Genomic DNA, 21,760 nt, shown 5'->3' with positions numbered 1-21,760 from the left:
TCTCTCTTTAGCTTCTTGTTGCTTATTTCCATAACATCTCTTGGCCTATACCTGAAGGGGTATATACATATGGTGAATGCGTTTTTCAAATAAAAAGTTAGGATGCAAAATCAAATGAACATGTGCCTAAGTGTTGGAATCTGGATAGCTCTGAGAAACATGGGCTGTATGGTTTCTCTCTACACACACACACACACACACACACACACACACACACACACACAAATACATACATACACATAACATTCCATGAGCCAGAGAGGGAACATGGCCCTGCCGGTGGTGGGGAAGTCTACAGGAAGGACATTTAACTGTTTAACAAAATACACTGGTCAGTTGAGACAAACTCTTCCCTTAGACAAAGAAAAAAGCATGCTAGTTACCACTAGTCCATGCTTTGCTTTCTGAGTGAGCTCCAGAATGCAATTTCCCTACCTTTAAGCAATTGTTGGGCCTTCTCCAGACCATTCTGCCACTGCATAGCTCTGTGCTTTCCATTAGCATAATTCAGGATGGGACCAGATGGCAGGTTAAGCATTGCATAAGGCATTGTTCTCTACATGAATAAGTGCCTACTTAGTGTGTAAGTGGGTTATTAGTGATCTGAAGTGACAAAATGCAAAACAACACACAACAGCCATTTGGCACAGCTGTGTCGGTCTAGACTTTGCTTGCTAAGAAACCAATAGTAAAATGTGTTTCAACAGTTAGCTATCAGCAAATGCCAACAAGCCTTCTCTGCACTCACTTCCTTTAAAAGAAGAGTAACACCATAAAATTTACAAAGTCCCCAAATCAGGCATTATAACATTTGATCTTTCCCACGACCCCCGGAGGTGGGACAAGTAACCGAGGAAAGTGACTAACTGAAAAAGAAGGCCTGAACTCTGGCGTCCTGGCTCCGAGCCCCGTGCTGAAGCACACGGGCTAGAGGAGCAGCTGACTGGTGGGCACCAGGTCTGTAGCAAGGACTTTGGGGTCGGACGGACCTGGGTAGAACCCCTGGCCGTACCGTCCCCAGTAACGTAACGTAGGGCAAATCCCCCATCGGTGATTAGCCACGATGCCTACGGCCCCTACCTCAGAGGGCCATCCTAAAGATGAAGCACAATCATGTGAGCAAAGTGCCTGACACAGCTCCATTGAATACTCAATGGAGCAGACGCCTCTCCTTGTCCCCCTCCCCGAGCCCGACCCAGTGGAGTCCTGGTTAGACCAACTTCTCTGTTCCAAAGTTTGCCAGGAAGCAGGCAACTTGTTACCTACCAGGCTTATGTGAGACTGCTTCATCACCGCAGAGGACCTCCCGCCTGAGCTGGTGTGGTCCACGGCCAAGCTGCCTTTTCTCTATGCCCTGGTAAACTTATTGCTACCTCTGGACCCCAACCCTCCGAGCTTAGAGTCTGTTTCCTCCTTGCAACCTGTGGGTAGCTGTTTCCTGCTTTTCTTCAACTCCTTTCTCCTACTTAACAAGATTTCTCCCACCCATTATCTCATGCCTGGCTTAGGTGATATTATTTGAGGAGAGTATGCTAGATGAAGGGCTCCTTCCAGACATCTGAAGATTTATTCTTCTGGATACATAAGCCTTGGGGGAAAAACTGCCCATTTTCGATGGGAAATTTTGTAAAACATACCGCGTACACTTGCCTGTCTTGTGGAAGAATACGTGTTTTCTCTGGGTGCCTCAGGTGGGTCCCTTAGAGGAATAGCTCTTGTTGCCTGTATCTGGGTGATGGGAGGTGGGTCCCTATAAGGGTGGACCCCATGCCCAGAAGGCCCAGAATAGGCAGCTGTGTCTCTGGCTTCCCTCTGCCTGTGAGCCCCCGCTCGGGGTTTAGAGGGTATCCTGTCCCCTGGACAGCCCACCTCTTCTCTTTCCAGTCCCTTGAGCTGTCACCAGGAAGAAGTAAACATTTCCTGGTGCCGCTGAAGACCCAGGCTTGTTAAGTCAGAACATTTGAGTTTATATCATTCCAATTGAAAAGCTTCTTAAAAGACTCCATACTTCTTCTAGGAAGGCAAGCATTTAGAAAATGGACATTTCCCGACAGCTGTTTTTCTTCCAGCAAAGATGTCTTCCATTAAAAGAACCCCTCAAACAACCCTTTTAATAGAATGTTTCGCACACACACACACACACACACACACACGCAGAGAGAATTGTACATTCAAGCGCTTGTATCCTTTACCCAGCTTCAATAATTATGAATATTTCACCAATCCTGTCTCATTTCTCTGGTCCCTCCACCCTTTTTCTGGTTTTGTTTTTGCTGGAATGTCTTAAAGCAAATCTCAGGTTTCCCATAATTTTACCCATAAATATTTCAGTATGAGTCTCTAACAAGATAAAGACATTTTAAAACATAATCATAATGCCTTGATTATACCTAACAAAATTCATAATATTACAGAGGCCCAGAATCCAGCTGTATCTCAGCTGGCCGTGGATAAATGCGGTCTTTGTGGTCTTTCTGTATTAGATTTACTAAGGTCTTTTCAGGACAATCAGCAAAAACTTCTGCTTTGACATAACTTCGAACTCACAGGAGGTTTGCAAGAATAGCACAAGGAATTCCTATATACTTTTCATCTATATTGCCCAAATGTTAACATTTTACTATATTGGCTTTATCCTTCTCTCCAGATCTATGTATTTTTTTCCCTGAATCATTAGTATGTTACAGATATGATGTCTCGGTATCCCTAAAAAATTCTCTTACATAACTACAGTACAACTATCAAACTCAGGAAATGAACATTTGTGTAGGGCTATTATCTAATCTGCAGACCTTATTGAGATTTTTCCAGTTGTCCCCATGACATCCTTCAGAACAAAAGAAAACCTTGGATCATCTCAGCCGTCACATCTCTTTCAACTTCTGACATCTGGAATAGTCCCTGAGTCTCTCTTTGTGTCCTTTAACGTTCGTGTCTTTGGCACGTTCTGGTCAGCTATCTTGTAGAAGGCCCCTCAATTCCAGATTATCTGACAGTTCCTCCAGATTCAATTCAGGTTATGCTTTCTTGGCAGGAAGACCACAGAAGTGATATTTTGTCCTTCCCAGTTCATTAGAGCAGGGGGTATACGATGTCCATTTGTCCCATTGTCCCATTACGGGTACTAACTTTGATTGCTTAAGGTGGGATCTGCCAGGTTTCTCTACTGAAAGTTCCTATCTTTCCCTTTTAAATTCAGTAGCTTGGGAGAGGATACATCGAGACTATGAAAATATCTTGTTGTTTCTCAAACCCCTCCCTCCCCAATTTTAGTACTCATTGGTGATTTTTGCCTGCAACCATAATTATGGTGACCAAATGGTACATCATTTTTTATGTTTATTAGTTGGATTTATACTATAAAGAAGAATTTCTCCCTCTTTCCCATTTATTTGTAGCAGTGTGAACTCTGGATTCTTATTTTTTAAAAAGGTTGTAGACCTTTGCTTTCATTATTTTTTTGATGCTCAAATTCTCCAAGATTTATCCCGTGGGAGCCCTTCCACTTTAGGCACATCATCATTCTTTGATTACTTCTTTTTTTTGATGTTTATTTATTTTTGAGAGAGCGAGCAAGCGAGCACAAGTGGGGGTGGGGGGGGGGGCAGAGAGAAGGAGACAGACTCTGAAGCAGGCTCCAGGCTCTGAGCGGTCAGCACAGAGCCCCATGTGGGGCTCAAACTCATGAACCGTGATTTCATGACTTGAGCCGAAGTTGGACACCCAGCCAACTGAGCCACCCAGGTCCCCTTTACTTATTAACTTTCTGGCATGACTAGATGTTATAGGCTCATCTTATCCTTTCCGTGTTCCAGACCTGAAATCTGCCATTTCTTCAAGGAGACCTGAACACTCTCTCTCTCTCTCACACACACATCCATCCATCCAACCAACTAAAAACATGATGAGTCCTGTGGTCTTATTATGGTAGATTTGCTAATTCACTCCCACAGACTTCATTCTGTTCTTCCTCTTTCCATAATTGTAACTTCCTTCTCACACAGTGAGGAACCTGTTCCCCATTATTCATAGTATATTTATTTATAGGATGAATCCTCAAATGTTCAGGAAGTTATTTCAGAATTGCTCACCACCATCTTGGGAAGGAAGCGTAGTAACTACAGTCAATTTTTGGTTTTGTTTTTGTCTTTAGCCCAAAGACAAAGCAGTCTGAATCCTATGTTCAAATGTCACTGGGTTAATTTTTTTTCCTGGGTAATTCGATCATTCAAAACTATTCTGTTCAAATACTTTTCTGTTCATCTGTTTCTGTTTGTATTCTATCTCAGGGTTTTCCCAATCTTTATTGACTGTATTTATCTTCTTTATTTTCACTATACGAGTCATTAACGTGATTCCCCAAACCAAAACGTTCAAATAGTTATGCTCAGAACGTGTCAGACCCCCAGCCCCCACAATTTTTTTTAGCCTTTCTACCTCATTCCCATCAATGTCCTGTAGGTAAGTCATCTCAATAGTCCCTGGTGTTTAATTTTGCACAAATAAGCAGATAGACGCATATTTCCTTATTTCCCCAGATTTGTTACACAAAAGATAAAATACTAAGCATACTACAGATTCTCCTTTGCACTATCAAAAAACACGGGGCACCTGGGTGGCTCAGTCAGTTAAGCATCTGACTTTGGCTCAGGTCATGATCTCACGGTTTGTGAGTTCGAGCCCTGTGTCGGGCTCTGTGCTGCCAGCTCAGAGCCTGGAGCCTGCTTCAGATTCTGTGTCTCCCTCTCTCTCTGCCCCTCCCCTGCCCATGCTCTGTCTCTATCTCTCAAAAATAAAGAAACATTAAAAAAATATGGGGGCACTTGGAGGTTCAGTCGGTTAAGCATCTGGCTCTTGATTTCAGCTCAGGCCATAATCTCCAGGTTCCTGAGATCAAGCCTGCGTCAGGCTCTGCACTGACAGTGTGGCGCCTGCTTGGGATTCGCTCTCTCCCTCTCTCTCTCCTCCTCCCCTGCTCATGCTCACGTGCACTCTTAAAAAATATGTTAAGGCACCTATGGCATGGCTTGTTCAGTGTTCACATTTTCTTGCCACTTCCTATCTGTCCCTGACTCCCTATGACTTAAGAGAACTCACGCAATCCTAAATTCACAGAGATGAAACTGTTTAACAACACAACACAGGAGTTGGTTTTTTAGTGACCTTTGTCCTCTGCTAGACAAACATTCTCAGTCAAGAATCTGAGAAGAAGCCCCAAACCCAGCACGGATGGAAAATGCCACAACCAAACCCGAGATCCGTGTTTAAGCAACAGTCTCCGAGCCAGCCGTCCTTTTCTATTAACAGAGCTGGGCGCCCAGAAACAAAATAACAGGGTCTGGAACGGGCATCTTCGTGGAGTTTTGTAGGTTTAAAGACCTGAAAGAAAAGTCAAGCAGATGCTCTTTCTACACAAGCCTGCCACCGTCACTTTACTATACCTTGCTTGCTGACAGCCCAGTCCTCCTGAGCATGGTTCCCCGGGAGAAGGAGGCCTCTGGGACGTGTGCTTTCTTGGCCGGTAACAGGATGCACCTGCTTAGAGCTCCAGCCTGGGGGACGCGCAGCACAGCTGTTTTTTCTCAGCCTGAACAAGCTAGATTTAGCAGGAAAGGAGTGGGGGAGGGAGGGAAGAGGAAGGAACGATTCCACACCTGTCCGTGTACTTTTCAGGACCTCTCCTCCCAGGGACTCATAGGCAGTGGAAAGGACTTGAGTGGAATTTTTCTCAGTTCCTTGGGGCTTAGCAGGTGGCTCTTGATTGCTGTTATAGACAAGCCTGCCTGCATCCAGTTAGGGATGGACCCACAAGCAGAGAACCCAACAGAGGCAGTTAACGTAAGCCATTACCACCTCTGCCCTGCCATCCCAAGCTTTGTCTAGATTCAAAAGAGCTGGCTAATACATTCTTGGGATGTATGTGTAACTCATCCCTGATAAGACCAGGCCAACTCAGTGGGGACTCTACCCTGTTCAGACTGCAGAACAATTACCTGCCCAATAGTCTAGGTGTGGACATGAGCTATAGGGATGAGCTGCTCAGACCATCTCTGGAAGCAGGTAGAGGCTGGGAAGTGCCCAGACCTTCTCTGGTCCCCTGCCACCCATGCAAGGATTGCTCTTACACACATAGTTCAAGACATTGGAAAGCCCCTTGCTGGAATTCTAGATCCAGCCAGAGCATCACAGGACCCAGCCAAGGATTATGGTGATTGTGAATTCCTCAGGACTCCCATAAACCTGGGCATTCCAGACCTTCTTCCAGCCCCCAAGACCTACCAGAGTCACCATACCACAGGAAATACGAGAGTGTTCTCTCACAGATGTGCCAGGCCACCACCATCAGTGAACACCCTGTCTCCTGTGTCAATGATGACAACCCATCAGTAGCCCTCACCCTGCGGGAGACCTCTTATTTCATTGCTGCTCCAGGGGCTATGGGATTTGGTCTGGGAATTACCGAATTTAGACTTAGAAACTCTGCCACTCTGCGTGATTTGGGTGAATTTACAAAGCTGACACTCACCCTCAGAAAGGGGACATGGTAATAAGATCATCTCCCTTTACAAGATTCTGGCAAGCACTGGGCAAAATAATTGATGATGTTGATTACTGAGCGTTTAATGACTGAGTGCTTCGGGAATTATAAAACATCCTGAAAAAACACTTCCGCCCCTCTAGAAAGCCACCGATCACATGCTGTCTATTGCAACAGTGCAGACAGGGGCAGCAGCTCCAGCTAGAGCTACAAGTCTGCCCCCAGGTATGTATCAAGCACCTGTGCCGTGTATCGCCCAGAAAACATGTCGTGTGCGGTCATCGCCCGTCAGAGTTATCGCAGAGTTGGGAAGAAAACAAAATGCTGCACTTCGGGAGGGTGCTCAGGGTGATGTGGGATATTCAGAGAAATCTTTATGAAGGATGCGATGTGAAAAGTGCACCCCACAGGGACGCCAGGATGTGGAGAGGGTGAGAGAGAAAGGGGAAGCCACTGCGGGTATTTGGAGATAAGTTTGTCAGTATTGTTCTGTAGTCGCAGTATTAGTTCTTTCTCAGAGATAGCTTTTTATTTTGCTTAAAGCCATAGTATTTGAAGATGTCCAGAGGTGGTAGGGAAGACCGCAGAGGACCATACACTGCCCTGCCCAGGGCGAGCCTCCTTCTGGGTGCCAGACTCAGCCATCATGGGAATACGACAGCTTCCCATCCCCTTCTGGACCGGAGAGGGATTTATGCCACGGGGACCACAGAAAAGATTGGGGTAGGGGTAGGAGGAACTCACATTTAATGAGCACCTTCCAGACGCCGGGGCTGCACTGGGTGCCTCACTGTGGCCCCGAGACAGGGATGTCATTATTGGCATTTTACTGACGGCGAAAGTAAAACCTCAGGGAGATGTTCAGTCGTGTTATCACACAGCCGGGATTTGAACTCTTTGGGAATCACTGAAGACCCCCAGAATGAGAACAAACATTTTGCAGGTGCTTTTATTTTGGGGGTGTGCTTTGGGTTCCGCAGGTGTCTCCATGGAAGCCATTCTGAGACTCTTTGGAGAATATTTCTTTAAATTCTGTAAGATGTCTGGCTACGATAGGATGTTACGGACACTGGGAGGAAACCTCACGGAGTTTATTGAAAACCTAGATGCCCTCCACAGTTACCTCGCACTATCTTATCAGGTAAGGCTATCTGAGTCCAGTCTTGTTGGCTCGGTGACGAAGCAAATGCCAGTGGGAGTGCCGGGCCATCTTCCCACAAGCCCCGAGAGGGGTGCAGCTGGAAGGGACGTGCAGGATCCCTGGTTCGAGGTGTCAGGAGTCCCCTGGGGAAAGGAATGGAAAGTGAATACCTGTGGGCCACTTTTATTAACTGGCCGGCAACAACCAATGAGGGACAAGCTGAAGAGGTTGGCTTTGTGACAGAGGATGGTCTATTCTGACAGTCGCTGGTGTGGGCTTGGAATTAGATCTGGAAGACTGATCACAGTGGGGACCAAGACGGGGAAACAATCAGGTTGTAGTGGACTTGCAAAATCTCCCCTCAGGTTTCCCGGCTTTGATGGAGCTGAGAAATAGCTTCGGTAGCCAGATTCATTTATTCACGTATCAGAAGCAAAGATTTGATAGGGCCAAGAGCCAGAGTCGGAAACCATCCAATGCTGATTAACCCGCGGGGTGACCGCCTGAGGTGTTAAGAAACTAATTTCCCTATTGGGATATATCCTTCTGGAATTCATTCCTTGGCTTTCTTGTTTGTAGGCATCGTTGGGAATTTAAACGCCTAGACTTCCTCTTCTTTTTTAGAAAAGAAACAGCCTTATTAGAAAGGCAAACGGGCATTTACGTAGCTTTTAATAATAGTTTATTATCTTATATGAATTATTTGTACTTATTTTTAGGGCCCTTTATAGTTTACCAGTCTCTTTCTCCACTATTTTTATATTTAATGCTCCTAACCACCCTTGAAGGGTTGTCGTGAGGGTAAAATGGGGTTGTGTGTGCTAAAGTGACTCATCAACCATAGTGCACCCTTATACGTGTTCAATGGGAAAACTATTATTTTCTCAATTTTTTCATGGAATATTTCTCCATATTTCAAGGAATAAGAAAAACCTTAACTGACTTCAGACAGGATGAGTAGGTGGGTCTGTCCTGTTGTCAATGAAGGGAACTACGCAAGGGGATAGCAAGAGCCCTGGATATGGGGTCAGATGCACCTACCGCGCTGTCTGACCAGCTGTGCAATTTACTAGCTGTGTGATCCTGTACAAGTTATTTGCCCTCTCTGGCCCTTGATTTTTTCACTTTACTCATTTCATAAATATGTATTGAGGCTTTACTCTGTAATAAGCCCTATTTTAGGCATTGGGAAAACACAGAGACAAAGAGGAGTAAATAGGAAAAAAACTCCTATCTCATATATTGTGTGAATTCAAAGAGGTCACATGTGGAAGTCCCCAGCGTCATAATCACTTTACAGAAGGCATTTCATAAATAATAATAACTTCCTTCTTTTCTCTTTTCTCTCTGTTCAATACAGCCGGTTTAAAAATTACAATAATTTATGTGGCAGCTTCCTTTCCAATTTCTTAGCTACAGCACTGCACTTAGACACAAAGAAGTACAGTTAGGCTCCTTCCAGAATCTCCCATAAGATTCCTTAATATGACATCTTTCGTCTGAAAATTTGGCTAATATTTCAAGTCACGGTTCTGGAGAAAGTTAATAGTCTCCCATTCGTGTTAATTCATGGATGTGCTCCAGATACTGTAGTTACCATATTACTGCCACTCTTGTGAATAAGTGTGAATGGGACCGAGGGTCTGAAGTCCCCGCCCATTGTTTGCACACAGCTCCACTACCTTTCCTCTGGGGCAATCATCGGTCATTCCTTCCCGTGCCAAAGTCAATGCTAAAGAAGAGAACTTCTCAGGGTGGAAGTGAGGACATTTTGCACATAATGAGGTGTATAAAATATATCAGTGTTATAATATGCAAGCCGTAATAAAATACACGCAATAATAACCTGGTAGCTCCGTAATGTTTTACGCTGGACGGAACGTTCTGTCTCTTTAAGCAAAAATAAAATAAGGTAATGCTGACTTTTCTCTACGTTTGCCTCTAGTAATTTGCCAGTGCCTTAAGGCATACATTTCTGGTTGTAGCTGTGCCTTTAATCTTTTCTTTTTTTTTTAAGCTAACTTTCATTGGGTGCTAATTATGAAGCAGGTGTGGGGCTAAGTAATTTATAAACATTGAATTGTCCTCCTTACACCAAGATTAGGTACTCTGATTTTTTTTTCTCATGATACAGATGAGCAAACAGGTCCAGAAGGGTCAAACACTTGCCCCAAGTTGCTGGGTTGTGGTGGCCCAGCCAGGACATGACCCCACGTGTCTGTTTCCAAAGACCATGCTCTGGTCTGTTTCCCATTATTTTCCCTTTTCCCTGATTCTCTACTTTTGCAAGACACTATTTTAACTAAGAAATAGAAGTACAATCTTACTATTTAGAGAGTCAGATACACTTACCAGAAGAATTAAAAGCACAAATTTTGGGAAGTGCCTCTGGGAAGCAGCCTCGGCTGGGGGCGACGAGTGAGGGGAGACAAGGTAGCAAGAACACACGAATTTTCATTTTAGCCCCTTCTGGACTCTGGTTATTTTTTTCACGGTGGAGAGTTTGGATGGAAGTTTTTGAAATAGCCTTTAATCTCCTGGTTTATTTCATACTTTTTATAGTGCCACCTCAAATCCTCGGAAGATTTAATCAAGATGCAAACACACATACATGCAAACATATACTTTCTCTATGTATATGCTTTTGAAAGATAAAATACATTTGTTTTTTAAAAGAAGCTCATTTTAAGTGGAAACCCTCCCACCATAGAAGGAAGCAAAGATCTTGGTAGGAGCCCAGCTCCTTAAACTCTTCCCTCGCTCAGACCACAAGCTGTAAGCCGGGGTACTCAGCTGCCTACGCATCAGGTCGGGGAGAAAGGTGTTTCTCTCGGGGATCCCCCAGGTGAAGTCTTCATCCTTATTTCCTGACGTACATCTACTGTGAGATGGTGCATACTTAAACGTCACCATTTATTCCTAGAGAAAGAGGATCTCTTCTGACATATCTTGATTTTCCAAATGAGCGACTTTAGACCGCAGACGGCATCCTACTTCCAGGATGAGAAAGCAACGCCTCTCCAAATTGCTCTGAGCGCCTGATCTTTCTGAGGGTGAAGATGCCCGTGGTCCCTGGGTCACAGGCCGAGCACGGCCGCTGGCCCCGCCCTGGAGTGTGGGCAGAAGCAACACGCGTGGTGAAGGCTCACTGGGGTCCAAACATTGTTCCTCCCTTCCTTTACCCTTGACTCCACTGAGCCTGTTTCTTCTCTTTAAAAGGGAGATAATACTTGCCATCTAGGGTGGGTTAGGGAATTAGGGATAATATCAAATTCCTGACATAGGGTGCCCAAAACTGTAGTGGATTTTAAGTGATTGGGGGTATAGTTCTGTGTGCTGTAATGGGTAAGCACCGTTGTTTCACAAAGCCTCAAGAGCATAATTTAAACAACCTGGGTTCACTGAGAGAAAACACGTCGTGTCTTTTGGTTAGGAGATGAACGCGCCATCGTTCCGCGTGGAGAGAGAAGCAGACGGGAGGATGCTTCTCCATTACTACTCTGATAGGAGCGGTCTGTGCCACATCGTACCAGGTATGGGAATGTCTTAACCAGTCCCACCGCTACGAGGCCTCTGGGGGATGGTCCCCTCACAATTCTCCAGGATGGCTAATAGCCAACCAGCTCTTCCATAATCTGAGTCTTTGCTGTCTTGACCGTTACTTCCAAAGTCTTTGAGCCTTTAAAATAAGTTCCCAAAGTGCCAAAAGGAGGAATAATTTCCATTTTTATTTTAACATTTTAAACTAGGTATTTACATAGTTATGATAATTCTGCATATATTATTTTGTATCAACCTTTCTTGTCTATTCAGCATTATGGAGAAAGCATCCTTCCACGTTTTTACATGGTCTTTAAAAGTCATTTTCAAAGGCCGAACGGTATTTCATAGGGTAACTGACCAGGCCCCACCGTTGAATTTGTAGTTGGTGCTACTCTTTTGCTATTGTAACCAGTGCTGTGGTGAACATCTTCATGCGTGCTTTTCCCATGTTTACATTATAACCCAGGGATAGATTTCTGGAGAACCTCTTTTTAAAACATGATCCTTAATGCTTTTACAACTAAACGTTGTTTACATTATTTCTAGAGTGTGTTTGTTTAGTGAGTGAAATGCCTTCCTGAAATAAACAAATGAATAGATGCTGAGCTAGAAATTAGAGTGGCAGGGATATATTTGGTATCCAGACATGTACAACTTAAACCTCTACCTGTAAGTTATTTTATTTTTGAATTTTATTAATCTACCGTATGCTGCCTGTCTTGATGCAAGGCCTGGACTTAGTGAACCGTGGAATGTTCATCTGAAGTTGTATAACTTGATTATTTTATGACTTTGGCTGACATATCTGCCTCTTGCCATCCCTCATCAGTAGGTGTCCTTCTGCTGCAGGTATCATTGAGGCTGTGGCCAAAGACTTCTTTGACATTGATGTGACCATGGATATCCTCAGCATGAATAAGGAAGAGGAGAGGACAGGAAAGAAAGAGCATGTTGTGTTTCTGGTTGTACAGAAGTCTCACAGCCAGATGGGAAGGGCAAAGCCAAACAGGTTAAAAGGCAATCAGGATATCCAGAGGGACCAAGAGGTATTGGGTTTGCTATGTCTTCAGAAAGCACAGATCCTCCTAGTGGATCTACCGGTCTTGGAACAATCTGTGCAAAGAACAGAACCAAATGGACCTTCTCATAGTGGATTTAAGGCAGATATTCTCGATCTCCACTATTGGCATTTGGGACCAGATCATTCTTTGTTATGACGGCCTGTCCTGTGTGTGTTTAGCAGCATTGCTAGTCTACCCACTAGATGCAAATAGCACCCCCGCTCCCCGCTCCTCAGTTGTGGCAATCAAAAATGTCTCCAGGCATCACCATGTATCCCCAAGGCAGGGGTGGGGGACAAAAATCATTCCTCGTTGAGAATGTCTGGGTTAAGAAAACTTGGATAAATATTGGGAAGTATTCTGGGATGAAACTTAGCCTGGAACATTTTCACCTCTGAAAACACCAATATAAAGGCCGGAAATTTGGATTTGGTGGCTTATTTTGCAATCCTTCCAAAATAAATTGACCTTTTGAAGTCCTTAGTGCCCACTTCCGTAGCTGGGGCCAGTTAGGAGTCTGGAGTCAATGTGCCATCCTGGGATTGGCTGCCTCAGTTGCAACTTGTGGAGTGAACGTTATCTATTTAGGTACTACATTATTAGGTACACAGCTCTCTGTGTCCGCACAGCTTATACAAATATCCAGATAATGTTGTGGTTCCTGGAGCCCACGGTGTTGATATCTTAGAGCATTCAAAGCCCACCTCAGAGCCTGTTTGCTACAGAATCTACAACCACAAGAAGACAAGATGGTCAGGTGTCATTTTTCTGCCAGCCCTGTCTTGAGATTTGCAAAAAAAAGTTCTTGCTGCCTTTGGCAGAGAAACAACATGAGGATTAATTAGATAAAAATCTTGGGGATAACAATGTCTTGCTAACAATGACCTTGCAAGGCCTTGCTGTTCCTCTGGTCCCAATTACAGCAGAAGGGGCTTGTGTGTCTCCAGTTACACGACCAGTCACATGATCAGACACGTGTGCTTCTCTCCCTGCCACCTGTAGGCCCTGGAGGCAGCTTTCCTTAGGATGAAGGAGAAATATTTGAGTGTCTCTGTTTGCCCTGTGAAGAAATCCCACTGGGAAGTTGTGAGAAGTATAGTCATGTTCGGAAAAGGTGAGTCGGCCGTTCTCCTGACCTTGGCTCTCAGAGCAGAATCATTGTTTGGTGCACACAACTGGGCAAAGTCGTCTATGATGATGACGTCACTGATTTCTGCAGAGCTTGGATTTGGCGGGCATGGTCTTACGCATTCAAACATCAGACTCTAACTTGTCTTCCTTTGCCCCTTTTATTTGCGCTGGGTGGCACAGACACACAGTCTTCCCAGTAGTCAGGGAAAGTCACCGGAGAGAGGAGGGGAGTCTGTCCCAATTGGTCACTGTGTTGAAAGGAAGGAGGAATGACTACTGACATATTCTCAAGAACAGTGAATTTTCTACAGCTTCTCAGGCCTTCTGGACTGGGATGCATTTCAGGCCAGGAAGCCTGTGGTTAATAACCACAGTATCCAGTAGTGCAAAGGACACTGGATTAGGAGCCAAGAAAGCAGATCTCTGGCTCTGTCCCTCAGGAGCTGAATGACCTTGAACAAGGTCCCCCATCTTCCATGTGAAAAATGAAGGCATCAGGCTTTCAAGGCGCCCTTGTTGACACTGAGCCCGTCTCATGATCAGCACCTAATGGCTGAGCCAGAATGAGAGCCCCGCCCTGTGGGGAGCCGGGGAGCTAGAGCCCTCCCCATCATGCCCTGTGGGTCACGGTGACATGCATCTGGGAGGAGGTCTGCAGGGCTCAAAAGGCTGCATTTTGAGTCCCTCAAGCCATGGCAAGCGAGTCAAACACGCAATTGACATCCTTTGTCTGGGAGATTTTCATATCAAAAAGGCTCCATTTCGAATCTCTACCCCCTGCCAAATAGGGCTGTTGGTTAAATTTTCATGTGCCACCCAAAACTGTCAGTCTAAAAAGCTCCATGGCAAATGTCCCTGACGCTGGGCCGGGCACACACGCTCTGCTCCGCCAGCTCATTGTCTGGCTGTCACCGTTTCAATGCCGGCTCTGTTTTCCTGGCAAGACGTACTCAATTGGCCCAGAGACTCTTCAGCGGCGGGCAGAAACTTGGCAGGGGCTGGGGGGGCGGGGGGGGGTGCTTCTTAACCCAGTAGCAAGTTTTCTGTTTGTTTTAATTTGGAAGAATCGCTGTGGCCATCTGGAGACGCCAAGGGGGCCTCTGATAGAGAGCGGGGACTGCTCTGTGGCCATGAAACATTTAAGACACTACCCCAAGCTCTGCTCTGTGTCAGCTTGGTGGCGTGAACGGCCTCTGAACAGGACTCTCTTTTTCTACATCCAGGGCATCTCGTGAACACCTTTGTGCCCGTTTATCCCGAGCGTCTCTGGATTGAACAGAAGACATTCTGCAATGCTTTTCCTTTCCACATTGTATTTGATGAATCAGTAAGAGGCCCTTTCCCGCTGTAGCTTGGATTGGGGCTAAGCTGGGAAGGGAGTATGTCGTATAGTCTTTCATGTCAAGTCCCTGAGGAGTCCCCAGGGGTTGGGAGACTAGGATTTAGCCTGGCATGACCATTGGCTTCCTTTTCATTGTGGCCTCCTCCAGAAACTAGAATGTTGGAACTTCTCCGTGGGTATGGTGGGCGGGGGGGCAGCAGCAAGGGGTCTGCACTGATGAGTGCAGGTTTGCCATTAGAGAAAAAGGAAGTGACACCAAAGTTCACGACGCCAAGAGACAAAAGAATGCAGTCGGTAATGGCAGGGTGAGATTCTAGATGTGATCCCTCACCGTCCTCGTGGCCACTGCGGTTGTCTCAGTCCCAGTAGGGTTCTCCCTCTGCATCTTGAAGGCAGGGGAGAAGGCTGTGCCAACTCATGCCACTGTTCCGTGGGAGTTGTGACGATGACCATTAATGACAAACGTTTGGTTGTTATCAGTTTCCTTGGATGAAATATATGTCAACTGAAGTGACTATGAGCTCCTTTCAAAGGCAGTTAGGTAAAATAAATTTGGTCAAAAAATCAATTAAAATGGCTTCAGGTAATTGCGATTTTCTCTGCTAGTTGTTTGAATGCAGAGATATGTTTGGATCATCACCTACCAGTTGACTGCTGGATACAGAATCTATGAAATTTACTCATTTGAGGGTCATCTTTGCTTGCAAAGAATTGATCTGAGGAAATCAAACACTCCTATAAGAAACAATTAGGGAGGGGCACCAGGGTGGCTCAGTCCGTTAAAAGTTTGACTCTTGATTTTGGCTCAGGTTGTGACCTCAACAACTAGGGAATTGTAAAGTAATGTACTTTGGCTTTTCCCCAATGCCGTGAGGACACTATTATTGCTATTATCAATGTTTTAAATTCCGATGTACTTTCTCTTTTTTTTTTTTTTTTTTTTTTTTTTTTTTTTTATTTTAGAGAGAGAGGGAGAGAGAGATTCCAACCAGGCTCTGCACAGTCAACACGGAGACAGGCTTGGGGCTTAGTCTCATGAACCTTGAGATTATGACCTGAGCTGAAATCAAGAGTCAGATGTTTAAAGGCTTGGGGCTTAGTCTCATGAACCTTGAGATCATGACCTGAGCCGAAATCAAGAGTCAGATGTTTAACTGACCGAGCCACCCAGGTGTCCCTGATGTACTTTTTTTTTTTATTAAAAAAATTTTTTTTTAATTTATTTTTGAGACACACACACACACACACACACACACACACACATACACACACAGAGCAAGCAAGGGAGGGGCAGAGAGAGAGAGAGAGAGAGAGAGGGAGACCCAGAATCCGAAACAGGCTCCAGGCTCTGCGATGTCAGCGCAGAGCCTGATGCGGGGCTCAAACTCACACAAACCATGAGATCATGACCTGAGCTGAAGTCAGATGCTTAATCGACTGAGCCACCTAGGCGCACCGCCCCTGCACCCCCACCCCATCACCCCATACTTTTAAATCTCCTTTTCCTTTTTAAGTTTTGGGCATAGAATAACAGTAAGTTTAATGATAGTTATTCCATAATGTTAAGTTGATTTCTGTAGCCTAACAGAGTGCCCGTGGTTAGTGAAGTTATGTATTCCTGGACAGCCTGTGCAGGCATTGGATATTTTATGTACTCTTTGCTTCTTTCTTCCGTGTGTTCCCTGGAAACAGCAGTGAAAGATGTCTCCCCACCTCCATGATGGACGCCTTCACCTGGGCCTGGGTGTCAGATCTAAGTCACAGAATTGGCTAGTTTCTTTGTTAATGAATTCTAAGAATTCCCACAAAGCTGGGGAAGAACTGTTACTCCAACTGAAACATTTAACCTCTGTTTCTTGTCAGTCAAAGGTTTGCTGTTGAACACCCCATGCTATCCTTTTCTCTTTCAGAGATGAGCTGCAGATTTGATTTTTAAAATAGTATTTATTACTTCCATGGTGTCTGACCATTACTGACCCCTTTTAGTGAGTTGCAAAGCATGCGGAGTGATATTTGCAAGGGAGAGTTTACGGTGAGGGTTGGTTTCTGTTCCCCGGTCTTACACCTGTCCTCTGTGGGTAGCTGAGGGTCAAGCAAGCTGGAGTGAATATTCAGAAGTATGTCCCAGGACTCCAAAACCAGAAGACTCGATTGGATGAGTATTTCTCCATCATTCATCCCCAAGTTACCTTCGACATTTTCAGCATCTGCAAATTTATCAACAGTCAATTTGTCCTGAAGGTCCGAAGAGAAAGGATGCCTGAGGCATGGAAAAGTCAGCCCGCACTCAAACTGCGAGGTAAGTAACTCAGCCCTTTCCCGTTGCTCTCTGCAGTGTGGGAGATTTCTCAGAAAGGGACCAGGCAGAGCTTTCTGATTTCTTCAGAAAAGCTGGCTAAAAAGCTGGAGGCTGCCCCGGGAGAACTAGTGAGAAGCTTTAACTGTTTATTTTTATCATTGAGAGAGAGAAAGCACATGCAAGCAGGGGATGGGCAGAGAGGGAGACAGAGGATCTGAAGCGGGCTCTGTGCTGACAGAAGAGAGAAAGCCGGATGCAGGGCTTGAACTCACAGACCAGAAGATCATGACCTGAGTCAGACGCTTAACTGCCTGAGCCACCAGGCATCCCTAGCGAGAAGCTTCAAAGTGTTGAGCGCAGCAAGCCGTGGCGCCGGGGTGGTAACTGAGGAACAGATTCAGGAGATAATTAAGGCAGGAGTTGGAGACTGGATGTCGGTGTTGAAAAAGAGAGAGGATATTTAGGATAAGAATTAGCTTTCTTGCTCGGGTAACTGGGTGGTGAAGGTGTGATTAACAGAAAAGACCCCATGTGAACTTCCTGGGGCAGCGACTTTGCCCATTTGGGTCACTGCTGTATCCTCCAAGTCTAGAATAGTGTGCCTGGCTCACAGTAGAGACCAAGTGCATGTGCGATGAAGCAATTAAACAGAACATTTGCAAAGGAGCTTGAAGACGAGTTCAGTTGCAGACATCCATGCATAAATATTAATAGGCAATTAAAAAAATCACTGTTGATGGGAGTATAAATTGTCACCATCATTTTAGAGGGCGTTTTAGCAATATGCATCGAAAACATTAAAAGTGAGCATATTCTTCGCCTCAGTAATTCCATTTCTAAGATTATATCCTTAACAGAATTGTCACGATTATCCACAACGACTTACCTTAAGCTTGGTCATTGCGATGTCGTTTATAGGGTGATAAAAGGGGTGTAACATAATCAGTGCTAGCTAATTGCTTAAGTAAAATACAGTATAATCAATGTGGCCAGCGAAAAGTATGATGCATATCTCCATTTATGCCATGGAAGGATATATCTATTATAAAATTGAAGTGAAAAATTCAGATTACAGAAAAAGATGGCAGAGGACCCCATTTTTTAGTAGTTATCTGAGCGGTGTGATTATGGGTGACTTAAAAAATTTTTTTTAGGGGCGCCTGGGTGGCTCAGTCGGTTGAGCGTCCGACTTCGGGCCAGGTCATGATCTCACGTCCGTGAGTTCAAGCCCCGCGTCAGGCTCTGTGCTGACAGCTCGGAGCCTGGAGCCTGTTTCAGATTCTGTGTCTCCCTCTCTCTGATCCTCCCACATTCATGCTCTGTCTCTCTCTGTCTCAAAAATAAATAAACGTTAAAAAAAAATTAAAATTTTTTTATTAATATTAATCTTTATTATTTATTTATTTATTTTTTTAACGTTTTTATTTATTTTTGAGACAGGGAGAGACAGAGCATGAACAGGGGAGGGTCAGAGAGAGGGAGACACAGAATCTGAAACAGGCTCCAGGCTCTGAGCTGTCAGCACAGAGCCCGACACGGGGCTCGAACTCACGGACCGTGAGATCATGACCTGAGCCGAAGTCGGCCGTTCAACCGACTGAGCCACCCAGGCGCCCCTAATCTTTATTTTTAAGAGAGAAAGAGTATGAGTGGGGGAGGGGCAGAGAGAGAGGGAGACACAGAATCCGAAACAGGCTCCAGGCTCCGAGCTGTCAGCACAGACCCCGACGCGGGGCTCAGACCCACAAACCGCAAGATCATGACCTGAGCAGAAGTCAGGCACTTAACCGACTGAGCCACCCAGGCGCCCCATGGGTGACTTTTAATATTGTCTCCAGCCGTTTTCATTTTCTGCAATGCATGTGTACCACTTTTATAATAAAATAATAAACAGATCTGTTTTTAAGGAAATATGCATTGAGTCCAGGCAGCAAGGTTTCTCCGGGAATTCAGATTCATTGTCAGCATGGTGTCGGAGGCAGTTGTGGAATACTAAGAGAGAACACCAAGACAGAACCCCGGGGAACACCAGCATTGAAGGAATGAGCGAAAAAACCTAAAGGAAAAATTGCAAGAAGTGTCGGGGAAGTCCGTGAAAGTGAGGTTTCAGGGAGGGGGTTCTGCCCAATGCCATCCAACAGCAGAAAGCCTCAGTAAGGGAGAGACAGATAGACTCGTATTGGAGTAGGTAGATTGGAAGCTGGGGTTGGGGCCACTTCCAAGTAAAGAGAGGCGTTGCGAGCCAGGGAAGATGGGTAAGTGGAGACAGGATGTATAGACAGACGGCTGTCAAGAAATTTGGCTAGAAGGGAAGGGGTGAAACCGTGCGGTGGATACGAGGGCATATTGTGTGGGTGACGATCTGGCGAGCTGTAGCACCGGCGGGTGACCTGCTGCACTGTCACCTTTCTCTCGTGACGGCAAGGCCAGATGATCTGGATGGAGTCCGCGCGGTGCGTGATATACCTGTGCTCCCCGAAGCTCCGCAGCCTGCGAGAGCTGGAGGCGCACCGGATGCACCTGTCTGACATCGCCCCCCACGACACCACCAGGGACCTCATCCTCCTGAACCAGCAGCGGCTGGCAGAGATTGAGCTGTCCAACCAGCTGGAGAGGAAGAAGGAGGAGCTGCGGGTCCTCTCCCAGCACTTGGCCATAGAAAAGAAGAAAACCGAGACCTTGCTTTATGCCATGCTGCCGGAACATGTGGCCAACCAGCTGAAGGAGGGCAAAAAGGTCGCCGCGGGTAAAGCATTCCCTCCCCTTCATGGGTGCCCCTGGGCAAGAGTAGCGGTGTGCCTCAGGGGTTAGGGGCACAGCCTCCGAAACCAGACAGCTCTGGGTTTGGATTCTGGGTCCATCACTTGTTAGCAGCATGATCTTGGGCAGGTTGCTTGAGATGCACGTCCTCAGTTTTCTTCTCCCAACGTCAAGAATAATGAAAGTAATACCAGAGTGAAACATGGATTAAGTAAGAGTGCCTGTCAACTTCACCCACCTATGGCACGTTCTCTAAGACCCGAAAGCTACGGCTTGACACTGGCCTTTTCGTCAGTGGCCACGAATAGAGTTCTTTAGCTGGACATAACACACCCACACGTTACCTAAATCATGGGCCTCTAAAGACCATTCTGGGGGAGCAAGCCATTTCTGGAGGAAACGATGCCATGTTTACTCTGACCTCGCTTCCCACTTGTCACGGGTGCGTGTTCACCCCCAGACATGTGTGGTAAACTAACTCAATGCCAGGGTGCTGCCAGGTCTCGGGGACCCAAAGGAGGTCACAGTCTTGCGGGTTTGACAGACATAGACAGAGTAATTTCACAGGGGTGGCGGTAGCCAAAGGAAAGGTAACTAACGTGCATTAAAGAGCAATTATTGTGCCAGGATCTGTGTTAGATGGTTTTAGACGTGCCATTTCATTGAATTCTCTGAACACTTCTATGAGCGGGGTGCTATTATCCAAAACAGCTGAGTAAATCTACATTCACCCCAGTTTATGAGTAAAAGAGCTGAAGACTAATCAGAAGTCCGTCTAACTCCAACATTCATACTTTTTCCATGACAAAGGTGTGGAAACACAGATGCCAGGGAAATTAACGATAAAAAGGCGTCAGAAAGGAAGAGACAGGAGGCAGGGGCTGTGAGGGTTTGTATATATCAAGTGTAGGGCACTTGAGTTAGACCTTGAGACTTTATTTCAGAGGAAAAGCAGGGAAAGGCATTTTGGGAGAACGGGATTGCAGGAGCAAAGGTGAGGCAGTCTCAAGATAAATACCGCAGCCTGTAGGATATTCCATTTGACACGACCAGTAGGTAGCTAGGAATTGTGGGGAGAGCTCGAAGAAAGTTCTTGGGTAAGCTATCGATCTGGGAATTATTGCAGTGTGGGTGGTGGTTAAACACCGACTCTATGAATTATAAATAAGGTCATTCAGGGGGCATGAGGTGAGAAGGGACGAGGGTTAGGTTTTGAAGCTTAAGGAACACCTATTATTTAAGGAGGAAGAAAAGCCAGTGGAATGTGTAAAACAAGGAGATCAGAAAGGTAGGGAGAATATGAGGAGAGAATGGCAGGCCAGAAGCCAGAGGGCAGAGGAAACTACGTGAAGGAGAGATTATTACCAGAGGTATAAATAATACAGAGAATGCCCAGCTGTGTTCAAGCAGTCACCCATTTGGTCATCCAACAAGTATTTATTGAGGATCTACTATGTGCCAGGCCCTGCTCTAGGTGCTGGGGATACAGCAGAGTACGAAACAGTCTCTCATCTCGTGGAGCTTACAGTCCAGTGGGGAAGATAGGCAACAAACAAATAAAAAACCCCATATAAAATATGCCATGTAAGGCTTGTGGGGTTGGGGGCAGAAATCAGGCCAAAAGGATAGAGTCTAGGGACTGTTATTTTAGATAGAGTGATAAAGGAAGTTCTCACTGAGGTGGTTACGTGTGAGATGTGAGACAGAGCCCTTTGGATATTGGAGAAAAGAGAAGTCGGAGAAAAGAGGCAGAGGAAACAGCAGGTGCCAGGGGCCTAAGCAGGAGGCACTTATGAAACCCCAAGGAGGCCAGTGTGGCTGGAGTGGAGTAAGCCAGGGAGCATGGAGACGTGAGATCAGAGAGATGGTGGGGACAGAGGGGACCCCTTACTGGCCATGGTAAGGATTTTCTTTCTTTTCTTTCTTTTTTTTTTTTTTTTTTGAG

At 45.6% G+C, this 21,760-nt stretch overlaps 1 protein-coding gene across 1 annotated transcript; it reads left to right on the top strand.

Moving 5' to 3' along the window:
• Positions 1–11,868: 11,868 nt before the first annotated feature.
• LOC109265812 (guanylate cyclase soluble subunit beta-2-like) lies at positions 11,869–20,140 on the top strand. The gene is made up of 6 exons (XM_053903380.1): positions 11,869–11,891; positions 12,055–12,268; positions 13,286–13,397; positions 14,638–14,741; positions 16,839–17,055; positions 19,481–20,140. Exons 1-6 carry the CDS (start codon positions 11,869–11,871, stop codon positions 19,864–19,866), a joined length of 1,056 nt encoding a protein of 351 aa, XP_053759355.1. The 3' UTR covers positions 19,867–20,140.
• Positions 20,141–21,760: the final 1,620 nt, after the last annotated feature.

Source organism: Panthera pardus, unplaced genomic scaffold (assembly GCF_024362965.1).
Source record: "Panthera pardus isolate Hobbes unplaced genomic scaffold, ASM2436296v1 HiC_scaffold_1, whole genome shotgun sequence".
NCBI classification, from domain to species: domain Eukaryota; kingdom Metazoa; phylum Chordata; class Mammalia; order Carnivora; family Felidae; genus Panthera; species Panthera pardus.
The sequence above is the reverse complement of the archived record's forward strand: the minus strand, read 5'-3'. Positions and strand labels throughout refer to the sequence as shown.